Source organism: Amblyraja radiata, chromosome 1, assembly GCF_010909765.2.
Source record: "Amblyraja radiata isolate CabotCenter1 chromosome 1, sAmbRad1.1.pri, whole genome shotgun sequence".
NCBI lineage: Eukaryota > Metazoa > Chordata > Chondrichthyes > Rajiformes > Rajidae > Amblyraja > Amblyraja radiata.
The window spans coordinates 98,083,472-98,095,514 of NC_045956.1; the positions used below are offsets into that span (position 1 = coordinate 98,083,472).

The 12,043-nt window shown below is 44.1% G+C and overlaps 1 protein-coding gene across 1 annotated transcript in view; it reads right to left on the reverse strand.

Annotated features, from left to right (window-relative positions):
* Positions 1-12,043, reverse strand: part of arap2 (ArfGAP with RhoGAP domain, ankyrin repeat and PH domain 2) — a 343,820-nt gene that overhangs the window by 41,334 nt on the left and 290,443 nt on the right. Inside the window, exon 23 of the mRNA XM_033033190.1 lies at positions 3,420-3,488. Within this exon, the coding sequence (XP_032889081.1) occupies positions 3,420-3,488 (69 nt within the window). The remainder of the gene's footprint in view (positions 1-3,419; positions 3,489-12,043) is intronic.

Genomic DNA, 12,043 nt, shown 5'->3' on the forward strand with positions numbered 1-12,043 from the left:
AAACTCACAGGAGTATTATTAAATAAATCTCTGTGCTGTGCCACATGAGGAGGTATCAGCGCAATAAATAAAAGTCTGGTTAAAGATGTAGGATTTAAAAAGCATCTCAGAGGAGAGAGATCAAAAGTCAAATCGAGTTTATTGTTATATGCACCACAGAATATAATGTCAAAAATAAGAGGGTTAAGCTTTAAGATGAGAGGGGCAAAGTTTAGAAAAGATGAGAAGAAAGTTTTCTTTATATACCATTGGTGCAAGGAACCCACTGCCAGTGATGGCGTTGGAGGTGGTACGATTGTGATATTTAAGAGTTTTTTGGATAGGCACATGGATATGTAGTGAATGAAGGGAAATGGATCATGTGCAGGCAGAGGAGATTAGTTCAGATTGGAACATTGTAATGAAACATGATCTCATTAGAACATGAAATAGTACCCTACACAATGTCTGTGCTGAACACGATGTCAAGATAAACTAAACTCCAATATGTCTTCACCACCACCCATTTCCACGTATTCCTGGCCCCTATCACACTTTGCGTTAAAAAAGAATTGCCCCACACATCTTTAAACTTTACACTTTCACCTTAAAGCTATGCCCTCTGATCTTGGACATTTCCACCCAGGGAAAAAGGTTCTCACTCTCTACACTATTGACACTTCTCATAATTTTATATACTTTCATCAGGTTTCCCCTCATTACTCTTATGTTTTCAGATAAGGTCAGTAAAGGGTTAGCAACACTATTCCAATTCATGACACTGAGATTCAAAATAGGCGCATTAGCAGCCACAGTCATAATTGCTGGACCTCTTTTCCAAATTGAGCAACAGTAGCAAATATCATAACTCACTGAATAAAAATAGATGGTTATGTCCAGTGGAAAAGAACTACTGTGAGATGCAACTGAGAGGAACAATTCCAGGTTTGAAATAATGCTTTCCCCAAAAAATAAAAGCACTAAAATCTTCCCCAGAGTAAAACATAATCCATTATGCAAACACACATTCAAATAAAATTCCAGATCAAAGGCCAATCATTCAGTCAGAGATTGCTTATGTAATTAGTACGACTCTTTTGTAAAGAATCACATAATTACACCAAAAATCTATTTTCTAATTAAATTAAAGTTTAGCAATTAATTACAAAGTTGTTATAAGGAATTAGAAATGTGCTTTTATGGATGAATAGAAACGTTTTACCTATATAGATGAATTAAATGTATACACTTTAATTTTGTAGCAATTACCTATTGCAAATGCAAGCAATGAATGCTCATGATTTTTTGTTAAACCAATTTTTGTTGTTGGAACGTGTGTTACATCGGCAAGACCACATATTATCCATCCTCAGTGGTCATAATAGCTGGTTATTGACTACTTTTTGGAATTCCGATAGCATTTGTGGTGATGCGGTTTTCTGTTTGGTATTTGGCAGTGTTCACGGATCTTGAAGATGAAGCTACAATTGTACATGAGCAAGTCATAGACGACGTGAAACTAGGTACTGAATTGCATATGATGTTTAAGAGGGAACTGCAGATGCTGGAAAATCGAAGGTAGACAAAAAAGCTGGAGACACTCAGCGGATGAGGCTGCATCTAAGGAGCAAAGGAAATAGGCAACGTTTCGGGTCAAGACCCTTCTTCAGACGTATATAATTATGTCACATATAATTATAATCACATATAATTATGTGATAATATGTGGTCTGAAGAAACGAATTGCATATGATGGTGCCTCCATGACATGTTTCTCTTGTTCTTCTTTGTTAGAGATTATGGGCCGAGTGCTGCCTCGAAGTACACGGGGTGAACTACCAAGTGCAGCTTACACATGGTACAGAGCACATCCATAAGATAGTAGAAGGGGAATAAGTACAAAGAACTATTCAGTACAGTGGCAGATAGAATCAATTATCTGGGCAGCTCTATCCTGGATGACACCGATTGATGACTATTTCATCGTACATCTTAACTTGGTCTTCTTCTTAAGCATTTTCTCAGGATTTTGAGGTAGATTTGCTTCCATTTCCAGTTCCGTGAGTATTGAAAACAAAGTGGTATCTACAGATTCTGCTACAGATAAGATGGGGGGGTATTGAGAGAGGCATGGGTAGAGGGTTTGAGAGGTGATGTGCTTTTTCCACAGATTAACACTGGGCTTTTGTCTGCTCCTTATAAATAACTGTGAGCTTCTCAATGCTCTTCTGAATGCTCCTTCTTCAGTTTATTCATTCGTAGGCCAGGGATTCCTACAAGTCAGTGGGAATGCTCCAGTATTTCCAAAAAGTTCAGAGAATATCCTTAAGCCGTTTCCTTTGTTTACCTGGTAATATCTTGTCATGGCAACTTCTACGCTCAGCAATGCCAGCCTCGTGTGATCAACAGTGGACAGCTGCATATTTCCAGACCTATGCGGTGCAGCCCTGAAGCGATGCCAGTCACAGGAACCATCACTTCAACCTTTCCAGGGTCCAATCAGCTCGGGCAACAACCAGGTGGCCAGATGAAAGTCTACCCAAGATTTTGATCCACAGTGGACAACAAACCTTAGCCTGAGGCCATTCTCAGGGTTCGAGGGAAGAAGGAAGAACATAGAGGACTTTGGGATGGGGTAGTTGGGGAAAGTTAATATCAAAATAATAGAGAGGAGATGGGGGCCCAGACCGTTGATGGAATAAATGGGCTCAGGCCAAGTGCAAGGGCAGTGGGGGAAGGTAAAGTTGGATGGAGAGGCACTGAGAGATGGTGGGAGGTAGATAGCAGGATATCAGAGATCAGAGGGTAACAGTGATCAAGAGGAAGGCAAGGAGGAGACAGCAAGCAAAGGCATCAGTGCTTGCATCTTACAGGCAATGCTGAGCCTTTGCTGTGGGTCAGTTGTTGCAAAGTACCTAGTGTTCTGAATATGGCCTGTGGTATACATTCAACCAGTAGTTCCTCCAAATGGTATTCAACAAGAGACTAAAAAAGAGATACAGAAGAAATGAGAAGCAAAGAGAGAAGGAAATAAATCTTATCAATGGGTGCATGAAAGATAAATTTCAAAACCTTGTATGGTGACAATACTTCTAAGTATGCTAGTTATTTTTTTAACTCTTGAAGTTACAAACCAATTCAAAGAATAAGATACCAGCTCAGGAAACCCATAACTGTACCATAACTGCAATTGTTAGGAACATTCTGTTTTACAGAAACTCTGCATTGTGTCAATATCTAGTGATTCATTAAAAAAAAGCAAGCATGTAGGTATCTGACCATTTTGTTTTTGATGTCCCCTTGAAGAGATTACACCAAAGCTTACAAAACATGTGTGGCTTTAAATATTAGAAGTATGAAAATAGATCTCTGATATGACCATTTGATCTTAGACCTCTCAAAACACAATAAAGCTAAATACGTCAGAGACAGGCTTCTACCTGTGTATCTTTCCAAGTTGTGATGAAGCTATTTTCAATCTCCATCTGTTTGACTTGCTCTTCATTAACCTATTCCAAACAAAACACAAAAAACATTTAGTAAAAAGCAAAAAATAAATAATAACGATCTGAAGCTGTCAAACTAAATAAAAAATCAATTAATTTACCTCATAATGAACCACGTAGATAAGTGGATGGGGAATTGCTAATCTACTGTATATTTAGCCAGGGAGAATTAAACAATTAAATGATCCACTTTTCTTATTTATTTGACATTTCTGCTTTAAGAAATCATTTAAAAACAAAGCATTTTTGCAGTTATTTTGGGAAAAGTTACCGGCAAGATTTCCAGATAAAATAGTGAAACATTTGATGGGTATCTGGGAACATTTGACTGGAGTACCCGGGAAAAAAAACTCAAGAGAAATTCCAACAAGATTTAATACTGCACTTGTTTTGTGATTTCCCTGTGTAATTCTTAAGGGCCTGTCCCACTGCACAAGGTAAATCAAGAGTTCTCCCGAGTTTTCCTGATTCAAACTTGGATAATGTCCATAGGAGTTTGTGAATGTCCCGCAGCAGCTCGTGCGAGTAACGGTAGGTATTCGGGAAATCCGGTAAACTCGTGACGTTTTTCAATACTGTGAAAAATGTCCATGAGTAAAAAAATACTCGTGATGAAAAAAATTGTTACTTTTTACTCGTACGAGCTGCTACGAGACATCCATGAACTCCTACGGACCCGCTACGGACATTCTCCGAGTTCGAATCAGGGGAAAACTCGGGAGAACTCTTGAATTACCTCGTACAGTGGGCCAGGCCCTTTACCAATGTTGTCTTCCTACATCAATTCTTATGTTGCGTGCTTTTACATACATATGTGTAACCTTTTGATATACATTGTACATTCCCCAGAACCTTTCAGTTGATTAAAGACTCCTGGTGCATGCATTCCATTTATATTTCCTGATGGTTAAGTTTGGAATACTGGAATACTTTTCTGTTATTCACTTCCCTTGTAGCATTATATCATAGAACATAGAACAATACAGTAATGGGAACGGCCCTTTAGCCACAATGTTTGCACCAAATATGATGCCAAGTTAAACTGATCTTATCTAATAATAATAATAATAAATTTTATTTAATGGGCGCCTTTCAAACATCTCAAGGACACCTTACATAGTATATCGGAATAACATATAATCGGAATATAACAATAAGGACATCACAGAGACACAAATTAAAAACAGGATTCAATCCAAAAACAGAAAATCAAAAACACAGTGTGAAGAGGGAGCAGCGGCAACCAAATCGTGCCAGCGTCCACTCTCTCTTCACGGCAGCCATCTTGGACACAGACCTACAAGACTACAAATAGACAAAAAAAATCATCCCCCCACAGTGGATAGCACTGTAGAGGAAGGCACAATGTCCAGTCCCCACCCCATGTTCACCCCAAAGTCAGGCCTATTGAGGCCACCGCAATTGCCTCTACGGAGGCCCGATGTCCCTGGCCGTTCTCACCGGGTGGTCTTGCCCCGGCGTCGGGAGAGTCCTATCGGCGGCTGGGCCACTTGGAACGGCCGCTTCTTGGTTGGAGCCCGCGGCTGCCGAAGCCGACAAGGCCGCGCCGGTTTGGAGCTCCCAGGCTCCCGTTGTTGAAGTCGGCGCCGCCTCTCCGCTCCGCAAACCCGCAGCCCGGAGTTGTTGCTCTCGGCGGTCCAGCTCGCCAGAGCTCCAGCGCGTCGCTCCAGCGGTGACCCAGGCAAGGGATCGCCCGCTCCACTCCGCTCCGCTCCAGCGCTCCAATGCTGTGCCGCCGCCGAGGCCGAGGTGCTGGGCGGTTCCCGCCAGGAAACGGCGCTCCAAGCCCGCAGGTAGGCCACGAGGACGGATCGACGGGCAGCCCGGAGAAGAAGCTGCCTCACCGACCAGGTAGGGACCTAGAAATTAAGTTTACACCTACCCCCCACATTAAAAAGACCATATCCCCTACAAACAAAAAACAGGACTCACTAAAAACTATAAAAAAAACGGATTTAAAACGGACGGCTGCTGGCTAGCAGCCGTTCACCAAGATGGCTCCTCCTCCATCTGCCTGTGCATGATCTATACCATTCTATTCCTTGCACCTCCATGTACTGTACCTATCTAAAAGCCTCTTAAACACCATGCCACACAAGCTCTATCTTCTCCCTTTCTCAATGGACAAATATTTTAGATAACTCCATTCATCCAAACACCATGCCACACAAACCATCTCCTCCAACTTCCCCCTTACACATTCAAGCCATTCTATAAATACGTCGACTTACAGGTTTCATTGTAAAATTATTGCTTGCCACTCTTGCTCCTGCTTTTCCATTTGAGTCCTGGTTTCAAATGAGCATGAAGTCCCATTCCCCCCTGCTTTTATAGAGATAAGAACTAAAGGTAGCATACAGTCCTTTGTCCGCCATTCAAACATTGCCCATCAAGGCAGCACTGTGCTCCACACCTCAGGTGCTACTGTGTTGCACAAAACATTTGCCTCTGGGTATCCACTTTTCATGCAATACCCCTATGAGTAAATATAGTATATAGTAAATGCAACCATTCCTCATTATTTAACAGACCAGCAGGCGACAGGTCAGTCTGAGAAAGGGACTTGACCCAAAAGGTCACCTATCCATGTTCTCCAGAGATGCCGCCTCACCCGCGGAGTTACTCCAGCACTTTGTGTCCTTTTGTGCATTAACCAGAATCTGTAGTTCTTTATTGGTGGGCGAGTAAAGCTGACGAAGTTCAAGATACACAGACACAAACAACTCTAAGCAGTTTTACAGCTTGATCAAGGCTGTGTATGGTCCACCCAAGCTGACCTCCTTCCCCCCTCCATGCAGCTGACGGCAAAACCCGGCTCAAGGATAAAAGCAGTATCTCAGACAGATGGAGAGAACACTTCGCCAACCTTCTAAATAGATATTCTGCCGTTGGCCCAGTCGCTCTCGACCAGATCCCACAAAAGCCATCACTTGACAACCTTGACCTCCACCCATCTTTGGAAGACATCAAGAAGGCCATCAGTTAAACTAGCACAGGCAAGGCAGCAGGCATGGACGGAATCTCTATTGAACTCTACAAGGCAGCAGGTCCTGAGACACTAGATGCCTTCCACAACATCTTGTCCAGCATCTGGGAGACAGAAAGTATGACCGATGAATTCAGGGATGCCATTGTTGTCTCCTTGTTCAAAAACAAAGGTAACAAAGCTGACTGTGGCAACTACCGAGGCAGCTCCTTGTTGTCCGTCTCTGGAAGGATACTGACCTGTGTCATCCTCAATCGCCTAATCAATAAGGTCACGGAAGCAATCTTACCGGAGTCTCAGTGTGGTTTCAGACCTGGTTGCAGTGTAAATAGCTTGTTCTAAGCATCCCCCAGTCTAATTTCAGTCAATAAAATACTGAATCAAGCACTTGCGCATCTAAACGTTATTTTGGAAAAACACAATAACAGTTCCCACTACTATACCTAACCACTGCGGGTTCGATCCTTGTATCTGCTTGGCCAAGCCCTCCTAGCCTCGTGCAAGCAGAGACACTAGTAACAATACCTAATTAGTAATCAAACTTTAAGTACTCCTAAGTCAAATCTCACAAGTCAGTTCCAAATCTCAAATTTTAAAGTCCCTCCAATTCATCACCATACAATTTAGAGACCAAATTCTAAATTATCAATTTATATCTAATAACTGTAAATTATGCACAAAGTAGGTATTTTGCCCCAAACCACAGAGTGTCTATTTTTAAATTCAAATTCAATTCTTCAAATTAGAACTTGCCCCAATAGTAGGTTGTCTGTGACTTTTAGAAAAGGTTGGAATGTGTTATTTTCTTTTTCCTTCACTGGTGTCAAAAGCTAGATGATGTTAAAGTTGGTCACTAGGGTAGGTATCTTCTTCTTCTTCTTCCTTGATGTTAGTTTCTAAGGAGTAGGGATACTGAGGAGCAGCCTTCTCTATCTGTTGGCCTTCCCAGATGTCTTAAAGGGACAGGACAGTATAATTTCTTCCTTGATGTTGGTCTCTGTTTCAGGGGAGCTACCTTACCTGAGCTGTGTCTTCCGCCCGTTCTCAAGGGTCCACATACTCTTTACCTCACTCCCCAGTAATAGTGTGTTGTAGATTATACTGTCCTGCAGGCACAACAACTTAGTAACAAGTTAGTGCAATAGCTCAAAGGTACACCAAAAAGCTGGAGAAACTCAGCAGCATCTATGGAGCGAAGGAAATAGGCAACGTTTTGGGCCGAAACCCTTCTTCAGACTGACGGGGGTGGGGGGGGGGGCGGGGAGGGGACAAGAAAGGAAAAAGGAGGAGCCCGAAGGCTGGGGGATGGGAAGAGACAGCAGGGGGACTGAGGAAGGGGAGAAGACAGCAAGGACTAACGAAATTGGGAGAATTTGATGTTCATGCCCCCAGGATGCAGACTCCCCAAGCGGAACATGAGGTGCTGTTCCTCCAATTTATGGTGTTGCTCGCTGTGGCCATGGAGGAGACCCAGGACAGAGAGGTCGGAGATGGAGTGGGAGGGGGAGTTGAAGTGCTGAGCCACCGGGAGGTCAGCTTGGTTATTGCGGACCGAGCGGAGGTGATCGGCGAAACGATCGCCCAACCTCCGCTTGGTCTCACCGATATAGATCTGCTGACATCTAGAGCAGCGGATGCAATAGATGAGGTTGAAGGAGATGCAGGTAAACCTCTGTCGCACCTGGAACGACTGCTTGGGTCCTTGAACGGAGTCGAGGGGGGAGGTAAAGGGACAAGTGTTGCATCTCCTGCGGTTGCAAGGGAAAGTGCCCGGGGAGGGGGTGGTATGAGAGGGAAGGGAAGAATTGACAAGGGAGTTATGGAGGGAGCGGTCTTTGCGGAAGGCAGATATGGGGGGAGATGGGAAGATGTGGCGAGTGGTGGGGTCACGTTGGAGGTGGCGAAACTGACGGAGGATTACTTGTTGTATTGTGTATGGTGGGGTGAAAGGTGAGGACTAGGGGGACTCTGCCCTTGTTGCGAGTGGGGGGATGGGGAGAGAGAGCAGTGTTGCGGGGTATGGAAGAGACCCTGGTGCGAGCCTCATCTATGGTGGAGGAGGGGAACCCCCGTTCCCTGAATAATGAGGACATTTCAGATGTCCTGGTGTGGAACGCCTCATCCGTGGAGCAGATGCGGCGTAGACGGAGGAATTGGGAGTAGGGGATGGAGTCCTTACAGGAAGCAGGGTGGGAAGAAGTGTAGTCCAGATAGCCATGGGAGTCAGTGGGTTTATATCCTCCCCTTCCTCAGTCCCCCTGCTGTCTCCTCCCATCCCCAGCCTTCGGGCTCCTCCTCCTTTTTCCTTTCTTGTCCCCGCCCCCCCCCCCCCCCCCCCCCCCACCCCCGATCAGTCTGAAGAAGGGTTTCGGCCCGAAACGTTGCCTATTTCCTTCGCTCCATAGATGCTGCTGCACCTGCTGAGTTTCTCCAGCTTTTTTGTGTACCTTCGATTTTCCAGCATCTGCAGTTCCTTCTTAAACATGGTGCAATAGCTCCTTTCCCTACTCCCGTACCTCCTGCACAATAAGTTTGTTTCTTCTTTCCCTAATGTCAGTTTAGTTCCCTTTAGTTCTTATTCCCGCTGCCACCAGTTACTATGTTTCCCTTTTCATAGTCCTTCCTTTTAGTGAGGTTTCTCAATCCCAATTAGATTCTTTGGGACTGTCTTCCTGGGATTTGGAAGGGGTAGTGTTCTTTCTTGTTCTTATACTTTATTATTTATTTTGGGTCATGTGTGGATGCTCTCAGATTTCATACTTTTTATTAGCTGGCAGATCAGCGCTACAGGAATGGATGTGGCTGCCACATGTCCCTGCCCCCTAATCTTCAGGCCAGTGTCCTCTTCCTCTACCTTCGGGGTCCCAAGTGTCCCTGTAACCTCTAGGGATCCACTGACGTCTTAGACCCCGTGGCCCTCTTCTTTGCCCCCTTCCTTCTCGGTATTCTCTCACAGGGCAAGATCGGCTCCAATGTCCTGATTCCCCACAGTTGTAACATTGATCAGGTCTAACAGCTCTATACCCACTCCAACCAAACCGAGGTAAAGTCGGCTCTCGGAATGGCATGTCTATCCATGCTTTAAATTCCTCCTCCTCCTTATCTTCCTTCGAGTTACTTCCCGTTTCTGGATTCTTAGTTCGGGTCTCTGGAAGGATTTAGCTGCCGTCGAATCAAGTTGCATTGAAATGTGGACGTCTGAGGCCCGGGGATAATTTGCACATACTGCGGGATCTAATTCTAAAGGCGGAGTAGGCAGCTTCATGCTAGGGAGTTGCCTACGAGGAATCCGCTTCATATCCATATCATCGGGAATTTGCTCTGATCTTATAATGTTATCGATGGCATGATCAGCCACTTTATAGCCTCCTGCTGTTTCACCATCAGAAAAGCTGCTAGTTATGCTACTGGAATCTCTATACTTTAGGAAGGATTCTTTCACTTTCCCCACTTGATTTCCCAATTAATTTTGGCACCCACTTCTGCGGAATCATCCTTCTAGCTCCTTGATCCCCAACACTATCCTCTGCTGGTGAAGCAATCATCGGAGCTAGAGAGTCCTTTCCTGATTTTCCTACTTTGGATTTGAATTTAGTGGGTGGAGTTGAACATACCACTGACTCCACCCGGGCGCCCTGTTCGCAAGCTGCGCATGGTTTCTCCGAACTAAGAACATGAGAGTGCTGAGAGGAATGCTGTGATTCTGCACCAAAAAATGTCTGCCCACCCTTGTTTATATTGGGCTTCTCTCCCATCGAGATCCACGCTAACCGCGACACTCTTACTAAATTTAATAAGTTTGATTTTAAACCGCCCTTCCTCTTTAAAAACCATCTCAGTCATTTCTCTTTTAAAAGCTGATGTTCTATCCTGCTCCTGCTCCTGCTTTCCACTATCTTCCTTTCCCTGTTCCGGAATGTGTAGAGAAGGACCAGTTCTCTCTTTATCCATTCTAATCCCTAACTTGAACGCTGCCATTATTAAAGTAGAAAGCAGAATGACTTCTTTATTTACTTTCCTATCAGTGAAGAACATTCTGCATATTTCAATAAGCTCGTTCCCTTCTTCACTGTTTCCATAGCGTCAAACAATTGTCTCTATGTAGGTTATTCCTACTATAGACTTTAGCCCACCTATCGTCCAATGGTTGTTCCTCAAAACTCAATTTAATTTTCCCGATAACTTAATCTCTCTGCTTCATGCGGAATTTTCTCTCAAATTATTCTTATCGAACTTTCAGGAATATTTGATAGGTCCTTCTCCGATACATTCCCCATCCTCCTGCACAATAGACACAATACAGATAAGATTCAAAGCACTCACACCTATTCATTACTCACTCCTTCCTTTCAGACTCCAAGGCTACTGCAATTGCTCCCACACAATGACTAACATCTAACAGATTCACACCTTCTAGCGTTGCATCATAGCAGATGCAACGAGACCTGGGTGTCATGGTACACCAGTCATTGAAAGTAGGCAGGAGGTACACAAAAATGCTGGAGAAACTCAGCGGGTGCAGCAGCATCTATGGAGCGAAAGAAATAGGTGACGTTTCGGGCCGAAACCCTTCTTCAAAGTAGGCATGCAGGTGCAGCAGGCAGTGAAGAAAGCAAATGGTATGTTAGCATTCATAGCAAAAGGATTTGAGTATAAGAGCAGGGAGGTTCTACTGCAGTTGTACAGGGTCTTGGTGAGACCATACCTGGCGTATTGCCCGGGGATAATTTGCACACAGTTTTGGTTTCCTAATCTGAGGAAAGACATTCTTGCCGTAGAGGTAGTACAGAGAAGGTTCACCAGACTGATTCCTGGGATGGCAGGACTTTCATATGCAGAAAGACTGGATAGGCTCGGCTTGTACTCACTAGAATTTAGAAGATTGAGGGGGGATCTTAAAGAAACTTACAAAATTCTTAAGGGGTTGGACAGGCTAGATGCAGGAAGATTGTTCCCAATGTTGGGGAAGTCCAGGACAAGAGGTCACAGTTTAAGGATAAGGGGGACGTATTTTAGGACCGAGATGAGAAAAACATTTTTCACACAGAGAGTGAATCTCTGGAATTCTCTGCCACAGAAGGTAGTTGAGGCCAGTTCATTGGCTATATTTAAGACGGAGTTAGATGTGGCCCTTGTGGCTAAAGGGATCAGGGGGTATGGAGAGAAGGCAGGTACAGGATACTGAGTTGGATGATCAGCCATGATCATATTGAATGGCGGTGCAGGCTCGAAGGGCCGAATGGCCTACTCCTGCACCTATATTCTATGTTTCTATGTTTCTCACACAATTGTTCTTTCAATCATTCCCAACCGTTATTCAATCATTCCACTCAATCGCTCTTATTCAATTGCGCTCTCAACTTTCCTATCAGCTTGATCACAATCACTTCATTCAAATCTCAGCCTGTAAACAAAGAATTTCCAGTTTCCCAATCTAAGGCGCTGGCTCTTAATAGTTAAATTTTAGCAGCAATTTCTCCCAAGCAGTAATCTCTCCCACTCAGAACACTTTAAGTTCACACAGACAAATAAACCCAAACCACGCTAGTAA